The sequence below is a fragment of the Aspergillus campestris genome (genome assembly GCF_002847485.1).
Source record: "Aspergillus campestris IBT 28561 chromosome Unknown P168scaffold_10, whole genome shotgun sequence".
Classification (NCBI taxonomy): domain Eukaryota; kingdom Fungi; phylum Ascomycota; class Eurotiomycetes; order Eurotiales; family Aspergillaceae; genus Aspergillus; species Aspergillus campestris.
The window spans coordinates 957,500-971,781 of NW_020194345.1; the positions used below are offsets into that span (position 1 = coordinate 957,500).

At 60.4% G+C, this 14,282-nt stretch overlaps 2 protein-coding genes across 2 annotated transcripts; one reads left to right on the forward strand and one right to left on the reverse strand.

Moving 5' to 3' along the window:
* Positions 1-369: 369 nt before the first annotated feature.
* On the reverse strand, positions 370-12,848 carry P168DRAFT_329145 (acetyl-CoA synthetase-like protein). The gene is made up of 3 exons (XM_024841434.1): positions 12,239-12,848; positions 9,985-12,171; positions 370-9,921 (listed from the first exon to the last, which is right to left on the reverse strand). The coding sequence occupies exons 1-3, from the start codon at positions 12,602-12,604 to the stop codon at positions 673-675; spliced, it is 11,802 nt and encodes a 3,933-aa protein (XP_024690775.1). The 5' UTR covers positions 12,605-12,848; the 3' UTR covers positions 370-672.
* Positions 12,849-13,071: 223 nt separating this feature from the next.
* Positions 13,072-13,923, forward strand: P168DRAFT_306364 (uncharacterized protein; the record flags this gene model as incomplete). The annotated part of the gene is made up of 1 exon (XM_024839018.1): positions 13,072-13,923. One exon carries the CDS (start codon positions 13,072-13,074, stop codon positions 13,921-13,923), a length of 852 nt encoding a protein of 283 aa, XP_024690776.1.
* Positions 13,924-14,282: the final 359 nt, after the last annotated feature.

The following is a 14,282-nucleotide window of genomic DNA, read 5'->3' on the forward strand; positions in this document are numbered from 1 at the left end:
GGAAGACACCGTCCAGGCTCACGAGGCCCATGATGGTAGTACTGGGTGCAATAACATGAAGAGTACTGAAGAGGCGTACCTGGAATATCGATCCAAAAAAGGTCTTGACTGGCGAAATAAATTAGGAAGAGTTCTGCACAAGAACACAGTAATTCTGTGGTTTACAGTGCACACATGTTGTGGCTGATCAGTATAGGATACTGTACGAATAAGACAAACCCAGGCCTGGAGTTACCATATGTCGAAAAGAATACCACTCGGAAAAGGGTATCTAGACACTTTTGCACTCTCTGGGTACCTTTTTTAAAAAGACACATTTTATGTTGCGATACCACACATACTAGATGAGAAACCCCTTTGCCAGGGTAGGGACTAGCCCCGCGATGAAATTCCGAATAACTATACGCATATGAATCCAAAGTCACGGATCAAAACCACAAGAAAGCCAAGACAAAAGTGAACAAAACGAACAAGGACAATAACAGACCCGTATCGCAAGCCGGATAGTCAATACCAGGACGAGCGATGGAAAACAAACATCATTACGGGACGTCAAGAAAGCGTGAACAATGATTCAACGAAAGAATAGAGAGCGTGGGTTGTAAAAGCAGTAAGCAGCAAAAAACAAGGGCAACGCTAGACTACACCATGCCGCGGCTTCGGTGTCGGTTCTCATGAGGGCGGGAAGAAGTGGGATAGGGAGGTGGTTGGCGCTGACGCGAGTTGCACGAGTACACGCTCATACTGTCGCAACAAGCTGTCAGCCTCGCTTTGGTTGAATGTCCCCGTTGACGTAGTCAGTCGCAAGCACCACTGCCCTGCGGGGCCGGGGGTCGATTCAATACCGATGATCGAGCGAGGAAGATCCAAGGTCCAGTTGCGCAGAGGGCATTGCACCCCATCCAGTTGGAGCGGCTTGTCCAGGTTGAGGTTCTGGTGGATGACCAGCGAGGACCCTGGGTGGTGGACTGGCCAGGAGGTACACTCCCTGACGACGTCGGCGTATTCCAGACCGTCGAAGGGCAGTGATTGAATTTGTTGCTGGTGGACGCAGTCGAGGAGATCCTGCCCCGTGGCGAGGTCCGCGAGCGACACGCGCACCGCCAGCTTGTTGATACAGAGGCCCACGGCGTGGACCGTCGCCGCGTCGCGCCCATGAATCAATTGGGCAAAGACGAGGTCCTTCTCTCCTGTGTGAAGGGCCAGGGTGACCGCCCAGGCGGCCTTCGCCATCGTCGCGCTGGTGATGCCGGCCGGCAGCTCGGGGATGTGGGCGATCCGATGGGCGAGCAGGAACTGCTCCTGCGCATCTTCAGCGAGCGCTTTGGGGGAAATGGTGGTCAACTTGCTGCCCGCCAGGAGAGTGCGCCAGTAGTCCAGCGCTGTTGGCGTGGACGCCGCTAGCCGGCGGTGGAGGTGGGTGGTGTAGGGCACGGGATCGGGAAGGCGCTGGTCATGATACAGCGCAGCAAATTCCTCCCATATGAGCCCCATAGACAAGCCGTCGTATTGAGCATGGGACAGGCGCAAGATCAAAGCACTAGTCGACTGTCCAGAGTTGACCATGATCCATTTGGTTGCAGGCTGGGCGAATATCGGCGTGGGGGGACTGTGCGCGGCACAATGCTGGTCTACCGCGGACGGCGACGTATCCTGCAGGGTGATGAACTCAACTGGTGAAGCCAGCTGGCGTAGAACAACCTGGACGACGTGGTCGCGGTAGGGAAAGAAAACGGTGCGGAGGATGCTATGGCGCTGGATGAGCGCCGTGCTGGCGGCCACCAGGCGCTCAGGCGCCACACCACTGGCTGTCTGCAGGATCAGATAGTAAAGTGGAGTTTTCAGATAATACACCTGGCCCTGAGTTGCTGGCAGAATATCTTCGATCTCGTTTGCAGATGTGAAGGCTTGAGGCAACTCCTGGTGGACGCTCTGGACGAACTGCTGCGGCGTCGGGAAGCCGAAGTATGAGGCTGGTACCGGGTCCTCGAGGGCCAATGATCTTGCCGGTGTCTTGCATTGCGCTAGCTTGGCACTCAGTTCGCTCAATTTGTGGGTTTGTAGCAGGTCGGCGACGGTCAGTGGAAGGCCCTGCTGACCCGCATGCGCGGCGGTTTTCATGGCGGTCACTGAGTCACCCCCAAGCTGGACGAAGTCAGCGTCCATACTAATTTCCTGGGCGGGCCTGTCAAAAATGTTGGCGAGGATGCCCTGAAGTAACCACTCGGTCGATGTGGTGGGCATCCGCATCGGTTGTACCGCGGCGATGTACCCGGCGATGTCGTCGCGAGAGAGTGCCGATGCCTCTTCTCGCAGTTGACGGCGGTTGGTCTTACCGGTCGGCGTAAGAGGTAGTCGACGGAGTGGCACGACGACGCTTGGCACCATGTACCCCGGGACGGTTTGTTTAAGATCCTCTAGGGCGGCATTGGCCGTACGACGGAAGGACTCGGACGGCGCAGCGAAGAGGGACGGGTGGTTAAGATCGTCGGTAACGTCGTCGCCAGTGCAATATGCAAACGCCATCAACATTGGGGCGCCGTCGACCGGCGTAATAACCTCCACAGCAAGGTCGTGGACGTGGGGCATACAGCAAGATAGACGACATTCAATATCCCCCAGCTCGATGCGTTGCCCACGGAGTTTGACCTGGGTGTCTTTGCGTCCCACATAGCGCAATTCACCCTTGGGCGTGTATTGCACTAGATCTCCCGTACGGTAGACTCGGATGTCTCGACGACCGTCTCGGAACCGCGCCAGCCACGGTAGCCCCTGCAGGAACGCTGCGGCAGTTTTTTCGGGGTCATCGAGGTAGCCGCGTGCGAGCACTGGGCCCTCAAGCAAGAGCTCCCCCACCGCTCCAATGGCTGCCAGCTGCTCTGGGTTGGACGGGGTGGTGATCCAACTGACAGCGCCTACTGTCGTGCCAATGGTTCCGGGACGCCAGCCCTCGGGGGGAATGTCACCCAGCGCACAGATGGTGGCCTCCGCTGGGCCGTAGCCGTTCACGAGCGTGACGTGCGCCGCCCAGCGATCGACAACGTCTTGGGTGACTGCTTCCCCGCCCAACGCCAGCGTTTGAAGGTCGGGCACCTGCGCTGGATGCAGAAGGCGTGCGGTGGTATTGGTCAGTGTCGCCCAGGTGACACCGTGCCGGCACATTGCGCCAGCGAGGTCGTTCAGGCGATCCTGTTCGGAGACGATGCAGACGCAGCCGCCCGCCACTAATGTGCTACAGATCTCATAGATGCTGGCATCGAAGGCATACGAGGAGAAGTGCAGGCTGCGACTGGCGCGACTCAACCGCATCCCGTCCCGATGGTACCGGATGCTCGTGGAAAGCTGGGCATGCTCCAGGATGATGCCCTTAGGCTGCCCGGTGCTACCCGACGTGAAGATGAGGAAGGCTGCACTATCCGATCGGCTATCCGACAGCATAGCACCACCCAGAGGGGGCAACGCGGCGAGAAAATCGGGCGAGACGACGACCACTTCCACCCCCTCTTCGTCCGCCACATGGCCGGCAGTCGTCGAGTGTGTTAGTACTAGGCGACTCCCCACCTGGCGCATGAGGCTAACTAGGCGCGCGCGGGGGTGGCTGGCATCGAGGAGTAGGCAGCAACCCCCGGCCATCAGAACTGCCAGTAGGGCGATCACTGTCCACGGACCCTTTGGGAAACATAGCGGAACGATGGTGCCAGCCCGCACGCCGCGGGCGCGGAGGTACGCTGCGAATCGCGACGCTGTGGTACACATCTCTGCATAGGATGTCTCTGCTTCCTCGAACGCTAACGCGGGTGCCGTTGGGTGTAAGTCCGCGTGCGCGACAATCAGATCGACTAACGTCCGGCGCTCGACTTCCGGCACCTCTGCGTTCCACCGGCTGAGCTGGGCAATTTCGTCTGGTGTCTGGATCTGTAGGTCCTGCACCCGTGGCACGGCGCGGTCGACAAGCTGGTATAGGACACCGGCGCACTGCACGACAAGACGACGGGTCTCGTCCACAGACAGCACGTGCGGGTCGTGGTGTGCAGCGAAATGTATCGACCGACCGTCCGTGGAAGGGGTACAAACTAAGACCAGGGCGTAACTGGCGAAGACGCCCGGTGGCGCTCGCCCGGCAGGCGTCTGGACAAAGACAGATGAACCTCCGGTGGCATTGTCATCGTCTCCATCGTCATCATCGGGGAACTGAACGCCGAGGTGCGTCTGGAAGCCACAGGCACGCGTCGCGTCTGGGCCCAGCTGGCGGATGTGATGAAGCCCCGTATGCTCGAAAGGAATCATGGAAGTCGACTGGTCTTGGACCTGCTGGAGCCAGGCGTCCAGCGACTGGGACGGATCTATCTGGATCCGCACGGGCACGGTGGCGAACGTAGGCCCCGTGAGGGAGTCAATCCCCGGCACCGGCGCGCTGCGGCCGGCCAGGGTCACACCCATAACGACGTCGGCGACGTCGGTGTAATGCGCCGCGATCACGGCCCAGGCGGCACGCACCAGCGTAGCCAGGCTACAATTGCGGTAGCGCATCGCCGGTAGTGTGGCTTTGTGGTCCAGCCGCGAGGTCACCTGCGGCGTGTAGCGGGCCGTTGGAGGCGCTGGGAAGATGGCGGCCTGGACGCCCCGAAATTGTTCGCGCCAGTATGCAGCTGTTACGGCATGGTTTGTCGTCTCCTGCAGGTGAGCCACAAAGCGGTTGAAGGGCGAGGGCGTCAGCGGCAAGCCCTTGTAGGCGATATCAACTTGGCGGAGCAGCTGTGGGAGCGACATGCCATCGTAAAGCCCATGATGGATGGTAAGCCGCAGGAAGACAGGTGAACCGCGCGCTGGCAGGTTTAGACACACCAAACGGCGCCCGAACATGCTCTCCGCGGAAGCCTCATCGAAGGAGTGATCCCACGCTCCGAAGTCCGTGATGACCACTTGCCACATGGCTCTCTCGATGAGCACGAATCGGGTGCGCAAAATTGGATGTGCGATGGCAGTACGCTCCCAGGCCTTGCGCAGGCGTTCCCGGTCCACATCCGCGCGGAGTGGCAGGTCTATCTGACCTACATAGGAAGCGGGGTCCCTGCTCGTGCCGGCCAACAGACCCTCCTGCATGGGTGTGCAGGGGTAGACATCCTCGACCTGGGTCTCCGGGACCGTGCACTGACGCGCCGCTGCTCTAATGATGTTCTCCTGGCTGGACTTAGGAAGAAGCGCAAATGGGGCGCTAATATTCTGATTTGCTGGCCGGCGTTCCTCGCGCGTGGCGGCCAACCTGGATATCTGACGACTGCCCAGAATGCTCGCCACCGTCAGCGGTATGCCCTGTCGCTGAGCGACCGAAGCCAGCTTCATCGCTGTGATAGAGTCCCCGCCATTGTCGAAGAAGGAGTCATCTAAGGCGATGGCGTCGGTAGGACGATTGAGGACGCGTGCGCATAGGTGCTGGATGGTCTCCTCATCAGTCGAGGCTGGTGCGCGTCGATGATTGTGCGATCCGGCAGACACCTGTGCCAGGTCCTCGGCGGACAGCTGTGACGCTTCCTCACGCAGGCGTCGGCGGTCGGTTTTACCCGTCACCGTCATGGGGAGCGTTTGAATGCACAGGAAGCGCAAGGGCACCATGTATCGTGGGAGCTGTGCCAGAAGCTCGCCTCTGGCTTGATTTATCTGGTCCAGCTGGTCTGGCGTTGGAACAAGGAAACGACCGACAGTGGGCTGGGGTTCTGCTTCCCCTCCTGGGAGGAGAAATGCCATCAAGATGTCTGTGTCCTCACGGCGAACCACCTCAGTAACGACCTGTCGCGCCATGGGCAGCGAAATCTCGACCTGGTATTCTACCGCGGTCAGTTCGATGCGCTGTCCGCGCAGCTTGACTTGGGTGTCTGTGCGGCCCACGAAATGCAGGGATCCGTCCAGCCCATAGCGCACCAGATCCCCCGTGCGATATAGCCGTGAAGCCGGAGCTGGGCGAAACTGCTGGATCCATGACGGACTGGCCACAAACGACTGCGCAGTCCGCGTGGGTTGGCCAAGATACCCTCGTCCCAGTATCGGCCCCTCGATCAACAGCTCCCCGACAGCACCAATCGGCAGTAGATGGTCGGAATCAGCGGGGTCGACGATCCAACAGGCGCCGCCCGTGGGCCACCCGATATTGGTGGGATCACTGGCCGTGGTGACGGTCGGTTGTACGGTGGCCAGCACGCAGCATTCCGCCGGCCCGTAGATGTTGATTAGCCGCTTGTGCGGACTCCATTTGGAGATATCGCCGTGGGCGAGTGATTCGCCACCCACGACGATAGTCGTCACTGTGGGCACGTCCTCCGGGTCGAGATTCCGAAGCAGGGATGGTGTAAAGTCTGCCCAGTTGGCGCGCAAGGAAGTTGCGGCATGTGCCAGACGGTTCTGGCAATCATCGTCTGAGGGAATGCATACGCACCCGCCGGCCACGAGTGGTGCCAGGAGGTCAGTCACACTGACGTCGAAGGCGTATGAGGCAAATTGAAAGCCACGGACGTCCGGGTTCATGCCGACGGTCTCAAGGTAGGCTTGCAGGCTGGACGCGAAGGCGCCATGTTCAATAACGATGCCCTTGGGGCGCCCGGTTGAGCCGGACGTGTACACCACATATAGAGCGTCCTGGGGGGCCGCGGCGGGTAGCGGGACGTCCGGGTTCGTGCTCGTCCAGGGCATCGCGCCATCCAGGGGCACGGAAATGACTTGTGGGGCGAGGGCTGTCGCAATGCTCGCACACGCCGCGGATGAGATGATAAAGGGGGCATTGATCTCCTGGCAGATTTCCTCGAGGCGTCTTTGGGGCTGCGATGCATCCAGAAGTACAAAGGCGCCACCGGCACGAATCACGGCTAGCACGGCTACCACCACCCAGCGAGACTTCTCAAACAGGATGGGCACCATGGCATTCTCATGCATGGGGATTTGAGCCACTAAATGGGATGCAAGGCCTGAGGCTTGTGTCCACAGCTCGTCGTACGTCCAGTCACCGTCCCAGGCGTGCACCGCCAGCGACGGTGGCTGCTGAGCAGCACGCGGCGTCAGCAGATCCATCATCGTCCGTCTAGGGCGGTCCGGCAACGCATTCCACTGGACCAGGTCGCGCTTGTCATCGGCACTCAGTGGGCACTGTGCAATGGACAGCCGTTCGTCATTGACAGCATGGATCACCGTGGTGAATTGGTGCAGCATGCGAGACATCTGCTGTGGGGTGATCATCGTGGCATCGAACATGGCCCGGATCGTGACCGAGTCGGCGTCTGGTTCACACACCAGTGTCAGCCCGTACGTGTCGAATTGCACGTCCTCCGCTGGGATACCGTCGCTTGGGGCCTTGGTCCGCTCAAGGAAACCCGAAGACCAGCCTCCGGACGGCTCCACGACGAGCAGCGTCTGAAACTGACAGGCTTGCCGTGCCTCGTCACTCACACCAGCAATCCGGGGGATCCCGACCTGCTCCACGGGCATTATCGCCGTTGTCTGTTGTTGAATTCGCCGCAACAACGGACGCAGACTATCGCTAGCCTGCCACTGGACGCGGAGAGGGACAGTAGCCAGCGTGGGCCCAATCATCGCGTCGATACCCGTCACAGGAGCCCCCCGGCCGGACATGACGACGCCAAACACCAGGTCCGTCGATCCGGTATACTGTGCCGCGGTCAGGGCCCAGGCCAGACGCAATACCGTGGACAGAGTAGCCCCGAGAGCGTGGTTCAAGGAGAGCGCCGTGGTGTGCGATTGGCTTGATCGTGGTTTTGGAACATATTGCGACGTTGGCGGCGCCGGGAACGGAGCTCCTGTGAACCCCTTGAATTGCGCCCGCCAGGATGCTTCTACCTCAGCGGGTGGCACGCCCTGGGTATACTCCACAAAGTGCCGAAAAGGACATACAGTAGGGGCCCTGGTGGTCGCGCGGTAGGCATCCTGCAGTGCCGCGTGGAGTAGTCTCATGGAGAAGCCGTCGTAGAGGACATGATGTATCGACAGGTGGAACTGCCGGGTTTCCGGCACCCACCGCGCGCGGACTAGCGGGGCGCCCTCCGTCAGAGGCGTGTCCTGCACTGGCCCAGACGATACGACGTCCTCGCGCAGCACCGCCTGCATCAGATCGCCATCGGCCTCAAGACGGATGACGCGGGTGCGCAGGATGGGTTGCGCCTGCACCACCGTGGCCCACGCGGACTGCAAGCGGACAAAGTCGAGTTCATCCGGCACCTTGTAGACTAAATGGTTCCAGAATGCACCTGGATGCTTCAGGCTGAGGGCGAACAGCCCTTCCTGCATGGGGGTGCACGGATATACATCCACCACGGCGTCGCAAGACACTTGACACTGTACGGCAGCGGATTGGCGCAGGGACTGTACATCGGGGCTATCGACAAGCGCGAACGGGCATGTATCGAAGTCTGCATTGGAGAGCAATTCGGTAGCTAGGCGAGCGAGGTCCTCAAGAACTGGGTTGGCAAATATATCCGCCACGTGGAGGACGAGGTGGCGCTCACGCAGCAAGCCTACCAGGCGCATGGCATGCAGCGAGTCTCCCCCGAGTCGGAAGAAGTGATCATTCATGCCCACCGTGTCAGGTGCGAGAGCGAGGAGCTGCGACACTTGCTTCTGAATGTGTCGCTCTGTTGGGGTTGCCGGCGCCTGCTTCTTGCTCGACTGGCTCTGATACGCTTCCCAGTCCGCACGGGATATACGAGCCCCGAGCTCGCGGAGGGTGCGGCGGTCTACTTTGCCTGTGGCTCCACATGGGATTGTTGTGATTGGAAGGAATAGACCCGGGACCATGTACCGGGGGAGCTGGGCCGCGAGAGCCGTGTACGCCGTCGTAGCGGCATCGTGGAACTCGGCCGACGGAGTCTCCAGAGTTGCCGGGCCCGCGGACGCGGAGGGATCCACCGCGCGCTGCACAAAGACCGCTAGGACGGGGCGTCCCGGGGTTGCGGCAGGCTCCACGATCTCGGCCACGGCGCGTGGGCGGCCCGGAAAGGCGGCCATCGTGTGTGTTTCGACGTGGCCCAGCTCCACACGCTGGCCCCGCAGCTTCACCTGATTGTCCTTGCGGGCGATGAATAGCAGAGATCCGTTTGGCGCATATTGAACCAAGTCGCCCGTCCGGTACAGGCGCGCTGAAGGGCGGAGAGAACGTAGCCATGCTGGGGCATCAAGAAAACTGGCCGCAGTGCGGAGCGGATCGTCCAGGTAGCCCCGCGCCAGGGACGACCCCTCAAGCAGCAACTCGCCGACAGCCCCAATGGGAAGTAGACGGTCAGGTAACTCAGGATCCACGATCCAGCACCCGGCGGTGGTCGATCGCCCGATGCAACGCGGGTCCGCGTGCGAGTCCAGCGACAACTCCATGACCGGAATGCCCGCGCACTCAGCGGGTCCGTACCCATGGCATAGGTTCACACGGGGAGCCCAGTAATCCCGATCCGCAAGCGTTAGGGGCTCTCCACCTAAGAACAGGTGTCGGAGGAGGTCTGCAGCGTGGTTATGCAGCAGACGGGCCGTGGTGGGCGTGGTGAGCAGCGTGTCGGCCTGGAAGTGACGTAGCGCCCCCGCCAGGTCATCCTGGCACTGGGAGACGGAGGGAATGGCCAGACAGCCACCGAACATGAATGTGGCCAGTTGCTCAATCACACTGATGTCGAAGGCATAAGACGCAAATTGTAGGGTCCGCGTGTCTGCGCTCAGGATGCCGTCTCGGTGCAACCTGCGGACGCCACTGCACAGAGCGGCGTGTGACACGAGAATGCCCTTGGGTGTGCCAGTGGATCCGGAGGTGAAAACAACGTAGGCTGTTGCATCAGCCGTGCTGGCATCAGCCCAGTCAGCCGGTGCCCCGGCCGTATCGTCGCGGTCGACCAGGACCACAGTGGGCAGGTTGAGCGGCGCCGCCAGGGACGCACTCTGTTGCGTTGTGAGCACTACGGAAGCCCGGCATTGCCGGCACACGGTTTGACGGTAAGCCACCGGCTGAGAGGGCTCCAGGGTCACGAACGCCGCGCCGGTCAGCAGTACGGCCAGCATGGCGGCGGGGACCCAGCGAGACTTCTCTATGCAGATCGGGACGATGCAGCCGTGGCCCGTACCGACGGCGGCCAACCGGCGCGCGAGGCGCATGGCCTGGAAGTGCAACTCGCGGTAACTGAAAGATCCATCCCACGCGTACACGGCCTGGCGCTCAGGGCTCGTGCGGACGTGCTGCTGGATGGTCTCGGGGATGCTCGTCCGGGCCGGTTCGGGAAGGGCCCCGTTCCATTGTAAGAGCTCGGCCATGTCAGAGGATGGGAGCACTGGGAGGTCGGCCAACGACAGGTCGGGCTGCTTGTTCACCACCTGCAGGAAGTGGCCAAACAGGCCGAGCACGCGGTCCATCTGGCGGTGCGGTAGTACGCGGTAGTCAAACTCCGCTCGAACCGCGACATGGCCCTCGTAGATGATGCATTCCAGAGACAACGCATACTCCCGAGGCAGGGCCCGGCGGTGGTGATGGGTCTGGCCCAGAATCTTTGGCTGCACGGGCTTTGCAGCGTGGTCCGCTACTTGCACGGACACCAGCGTCTCGAAATGACACGCCTGCGCTGCGGCAGCTCCCAACCGGGCAATACGCACCAACCCTAGCTGTGCGAAGTCACTGGTAGTCTGAACCTGTCGCTGCACCCGCTGCAGAGCCTGTTGGACCGTGTCTCTGCGCTCCAGGGCCACAGCCAAGGGGACGGTGGCAATCGTGGGACCCGTCGTCTGGTCGATCCCAGGTACCGGGGCGTCACGGCCCGACAGCATCAGGCCGAATACGACCTCTGCCGCGCCGGTATACTGGGCGGCCGTTAGGGCCCATGCCAGTTGTATACATGTCGAGATTGTGGTGTCCCTTCGACCATTGTGCGGGGACAGGGCAACGGACTGTTGGACGCTGGATTGCGCCGTGGGCGCCCACTGTCCCGAGGGTCGCGGGGGGAAAGGCACGGCCTCGCTCTCGGCAAGTGACTTGCGCCAGAAGGCCTCTGCTTTAGTCCGGTTGTCGAGAGCATGCCGAATAAAGTGATTGAAGGGACGTGACTCCAGGGGCTGGCCCTCGTACGCCGCCTCGAGCTGCTGTCGCAGGAGGGGTAAGGTCCAGTGGTCGTAGACGGCGTGGTGCATGGTTTGAACGCAGAATGCTCGATCTTCCTCCTGGACTACGGCCAGGCGCACTAGTGGGGTTCCCGGGCCGAAGGAGGTTTCCCAGTCTCGGTCGAGGTAGTTGTCCAGCGGGCCCTCGACGACCGAACAGGCAAGCGGCGCGTGGAGTATGACCTGCACCATGTCGCCAGGGCCTAACTGGACCAGTCGTGTGCGGAGAATCGGATTGGCGCTGGACACGGCCCTCCATGCGTCGACGAGTCGTGAGAGGTCGATGTCGGCGGGTAGCGCAAACGCTCTTTGATCCACGTAATCGTGAGGCCGTTGCGCCGTGCGGACCAGGAGGCCTTCCTGAACAGCGGTCGTAGGATAGACATCTTCAACCTCAGCCGGCTTCACACCACATTCGGCGGCTAGGTGCTGTAGAGACCACACGGTCGACGTGAGGAGTTGAAATGGAACTACCGGGGGCGCCTTTGCCCGCTCCGGCTGTATGACCTGTGCGAGGTCCGCGAGGACAGGATGGTCGAAAACATCATCAACGGTAAGGGCGAGTCCACACTTTTGCGCACGGGCGACCAGAGCCATAGCCACCATGGAATCTCCGCCACATTGAAAGAAATCTGCCGTTCCACTGAACCCCCCCGGGGCTTCTGGCAGCACCTCCATCCAGAGCCGCTGCAGCTGCAGCTCCGACTCGCCCCGCGGGGTGGCGGGCGGGCTCGTCCTGCTGCCGCGGCAGCTTGTGAGGACGGCCGTAAGGGTGTCTGCGGCAAGCTGAGTGGACGGGCGGCGATCGAGATAGCCAGACCTCGTCCGCGCCGGGGGGCTGCAGTGGCGGAACTGGTCGAGATTCCGGGAGCCCCAGAGCCGGAGATCCCCCATTGTGACTTCCGGGTGGGACACGATGTCGTCGACGACGCGACAGAAGTCTCGCAGCATCCCCTCAGCCTGCAGGGGGTTTAAAGCCCCCTCGGAATAACATAGCTGGGCCGTCATTGGATCCGTCGTGGATTGGACCACGAGCTCCAGTACCTAAAACCCGGCGTCAGTGCTCCGGATCCGCCATCGTCAAGGGTGGGGAGAGAAGAATCATGCATACTGGATGTGGCGCCGCGGCGTCTTCCTCAAGGCAAGAGCTGACACGCACCGCAGCCTGGCATCGGCCGATTCCATCCGTCGGCTCTGCGGTCTCGACGACTTCGCGCAGCGCCGCCGTCAGAGTCTTGTCGCTGGGCCGTGCGACCTGGCACTGTCGGCCTGTTTTATCCGTGTAGCAGGCAAGGGTCACCACATCGATGTTCTGATGGACGCCCAGCGCGATTCCCCACGCCAGATGGAATATTGTGTCACTGGGAAGGTCGAGACGGTCCGCGATACTCGTGATACGGTTTGTTGCCGGCAGGTCGTGGATGTCCGTCTGCCGGCGCAGCTCATCTGTGTGGTTGGAAAAATCAATCATAATCATGTGTGGCCTGTTTTTCTTCACAGCTCAGTGTACAACAATCTGGCTTCGTTTCTGGATATCGTTCACAAGAACCCTTGATGGCCTGTTTATCATTGACTGCCGGGCGACAAGCTCGTGACTAGCAATCACTACCATGTCTCTCATGCTCAGAGACCCATACCTATATTCGGTCTTGTTGGGTGGAATGCAGCCAATTTGTCCCTTGCGTCTCTGGGGCCACGACAGGGGGAGCTGAACAGGGCGGGCGATAAAAAACAATAATAAGCAGAAGAATGAAAAAGATAATTTGAAATAAAATAAAGAAATAAAGAAAGACAGGGACCGACTAACCTGTCGTGGAAGTAACCTAGGAGCCCACACTGCCGCCCTGAGATCGGACTTTGTTGGTCTTCGTCACGATTTATTATCATTGTCGTCGCTGTTGTCGTCGCTGTTGTCGTCGTGGGTGTCGTCTCCCTCCCCTTATCATGTATAATTACGCCGTCTACACGCCGATCGAACGCCCCGACCTGTGGGAGGCCCTTGATGATGCGGAGCACCCTCTCAACGTCGTCTGGCCCGAGTTTCTCGATCACGATGTGGCCTACGCACGATATTGCGGGGTATTGTCTCGCTTGGGTCCTTTGGCACGGTTCCAGTTTGCTTTCGTCCATGTCGGTCCACAGGGCCAGGAGGTTATCGCCGGGCACGGACGGTCGATCCCGTTCTTCTGGCCTGAGCTAGAGACCGTTGGCACGACCGGATGGCGGCCGGAGGTCCTCGACTCGCTGCCTGCGCAAGGATACAGCGCCATTCTAACCACCGGGGTGCAGCAGAGTCAGGGCGATGGACCAGCTCCGAACGCGCTGTCGGCGCTCTCTGTCACCGTGCAACCAGACTATCGACGGACCGGTCTGGCGGAACTGATCATTGACACCATGAAGCGCGCCGCCCTCCTCGAAGGCTTCTCTATCCTCGTCGCGCCCCTCCGACCCACGCAGAAGTCCCGCTTTCCCGATGTACCCATGGAGCAGTACCTGCACTGGACGACTGAGTCGGGACTCCCCTTGGACCCCTGGCTGCGCAAGCATGTCCGTCTCGGGGGACAGGTGGCCAAAATCGCGACCCGAAGCATGGTGGTGTCGGGGACGCGCGAGGAGTGGAAGTCGTGGGTGGGAATCGATATGCACCTCGAGATGCAACGAGCTCCCGACCGAGGAAAGATGAAATCTTTCCCTGTTCCGATCCCCGGGGGTTTGGTGCCGGTAGAGTACCAGCCGGAGAATGAGGTGGGAGTGTACGTGGAGCCCAACATCTGGATCTACTACCGCCTACAGTAGGAGAACATGTGACCCGAAACCCCGTGATAGGGGGAGCCCTAAGTCGGTCTCGGAGTTATGGAAATGATGGTTTTGGGATATAAGCGCTGGACATGGGATTCTGGGTAGTGTGGTGATGGTTCAATCACCAGTACGCTTGTCAGAGAGGATTTGACTAGGTCGACATATTGACAGTCATGTCTCTAACGTGATCTCTATCCATTCGGTCCTATTCTTTTTGATATGGCCCCATAGTCCCGTGGTCCCGCCGTATAGTAAAGTATCATGTCTACCAAAGCTCAGATAGAGATCCGTAACCCGTGGATCAAGTTTCATCCTACTAGCATTATCAGCGTAAACCATCACCGAGAGAGAATGTC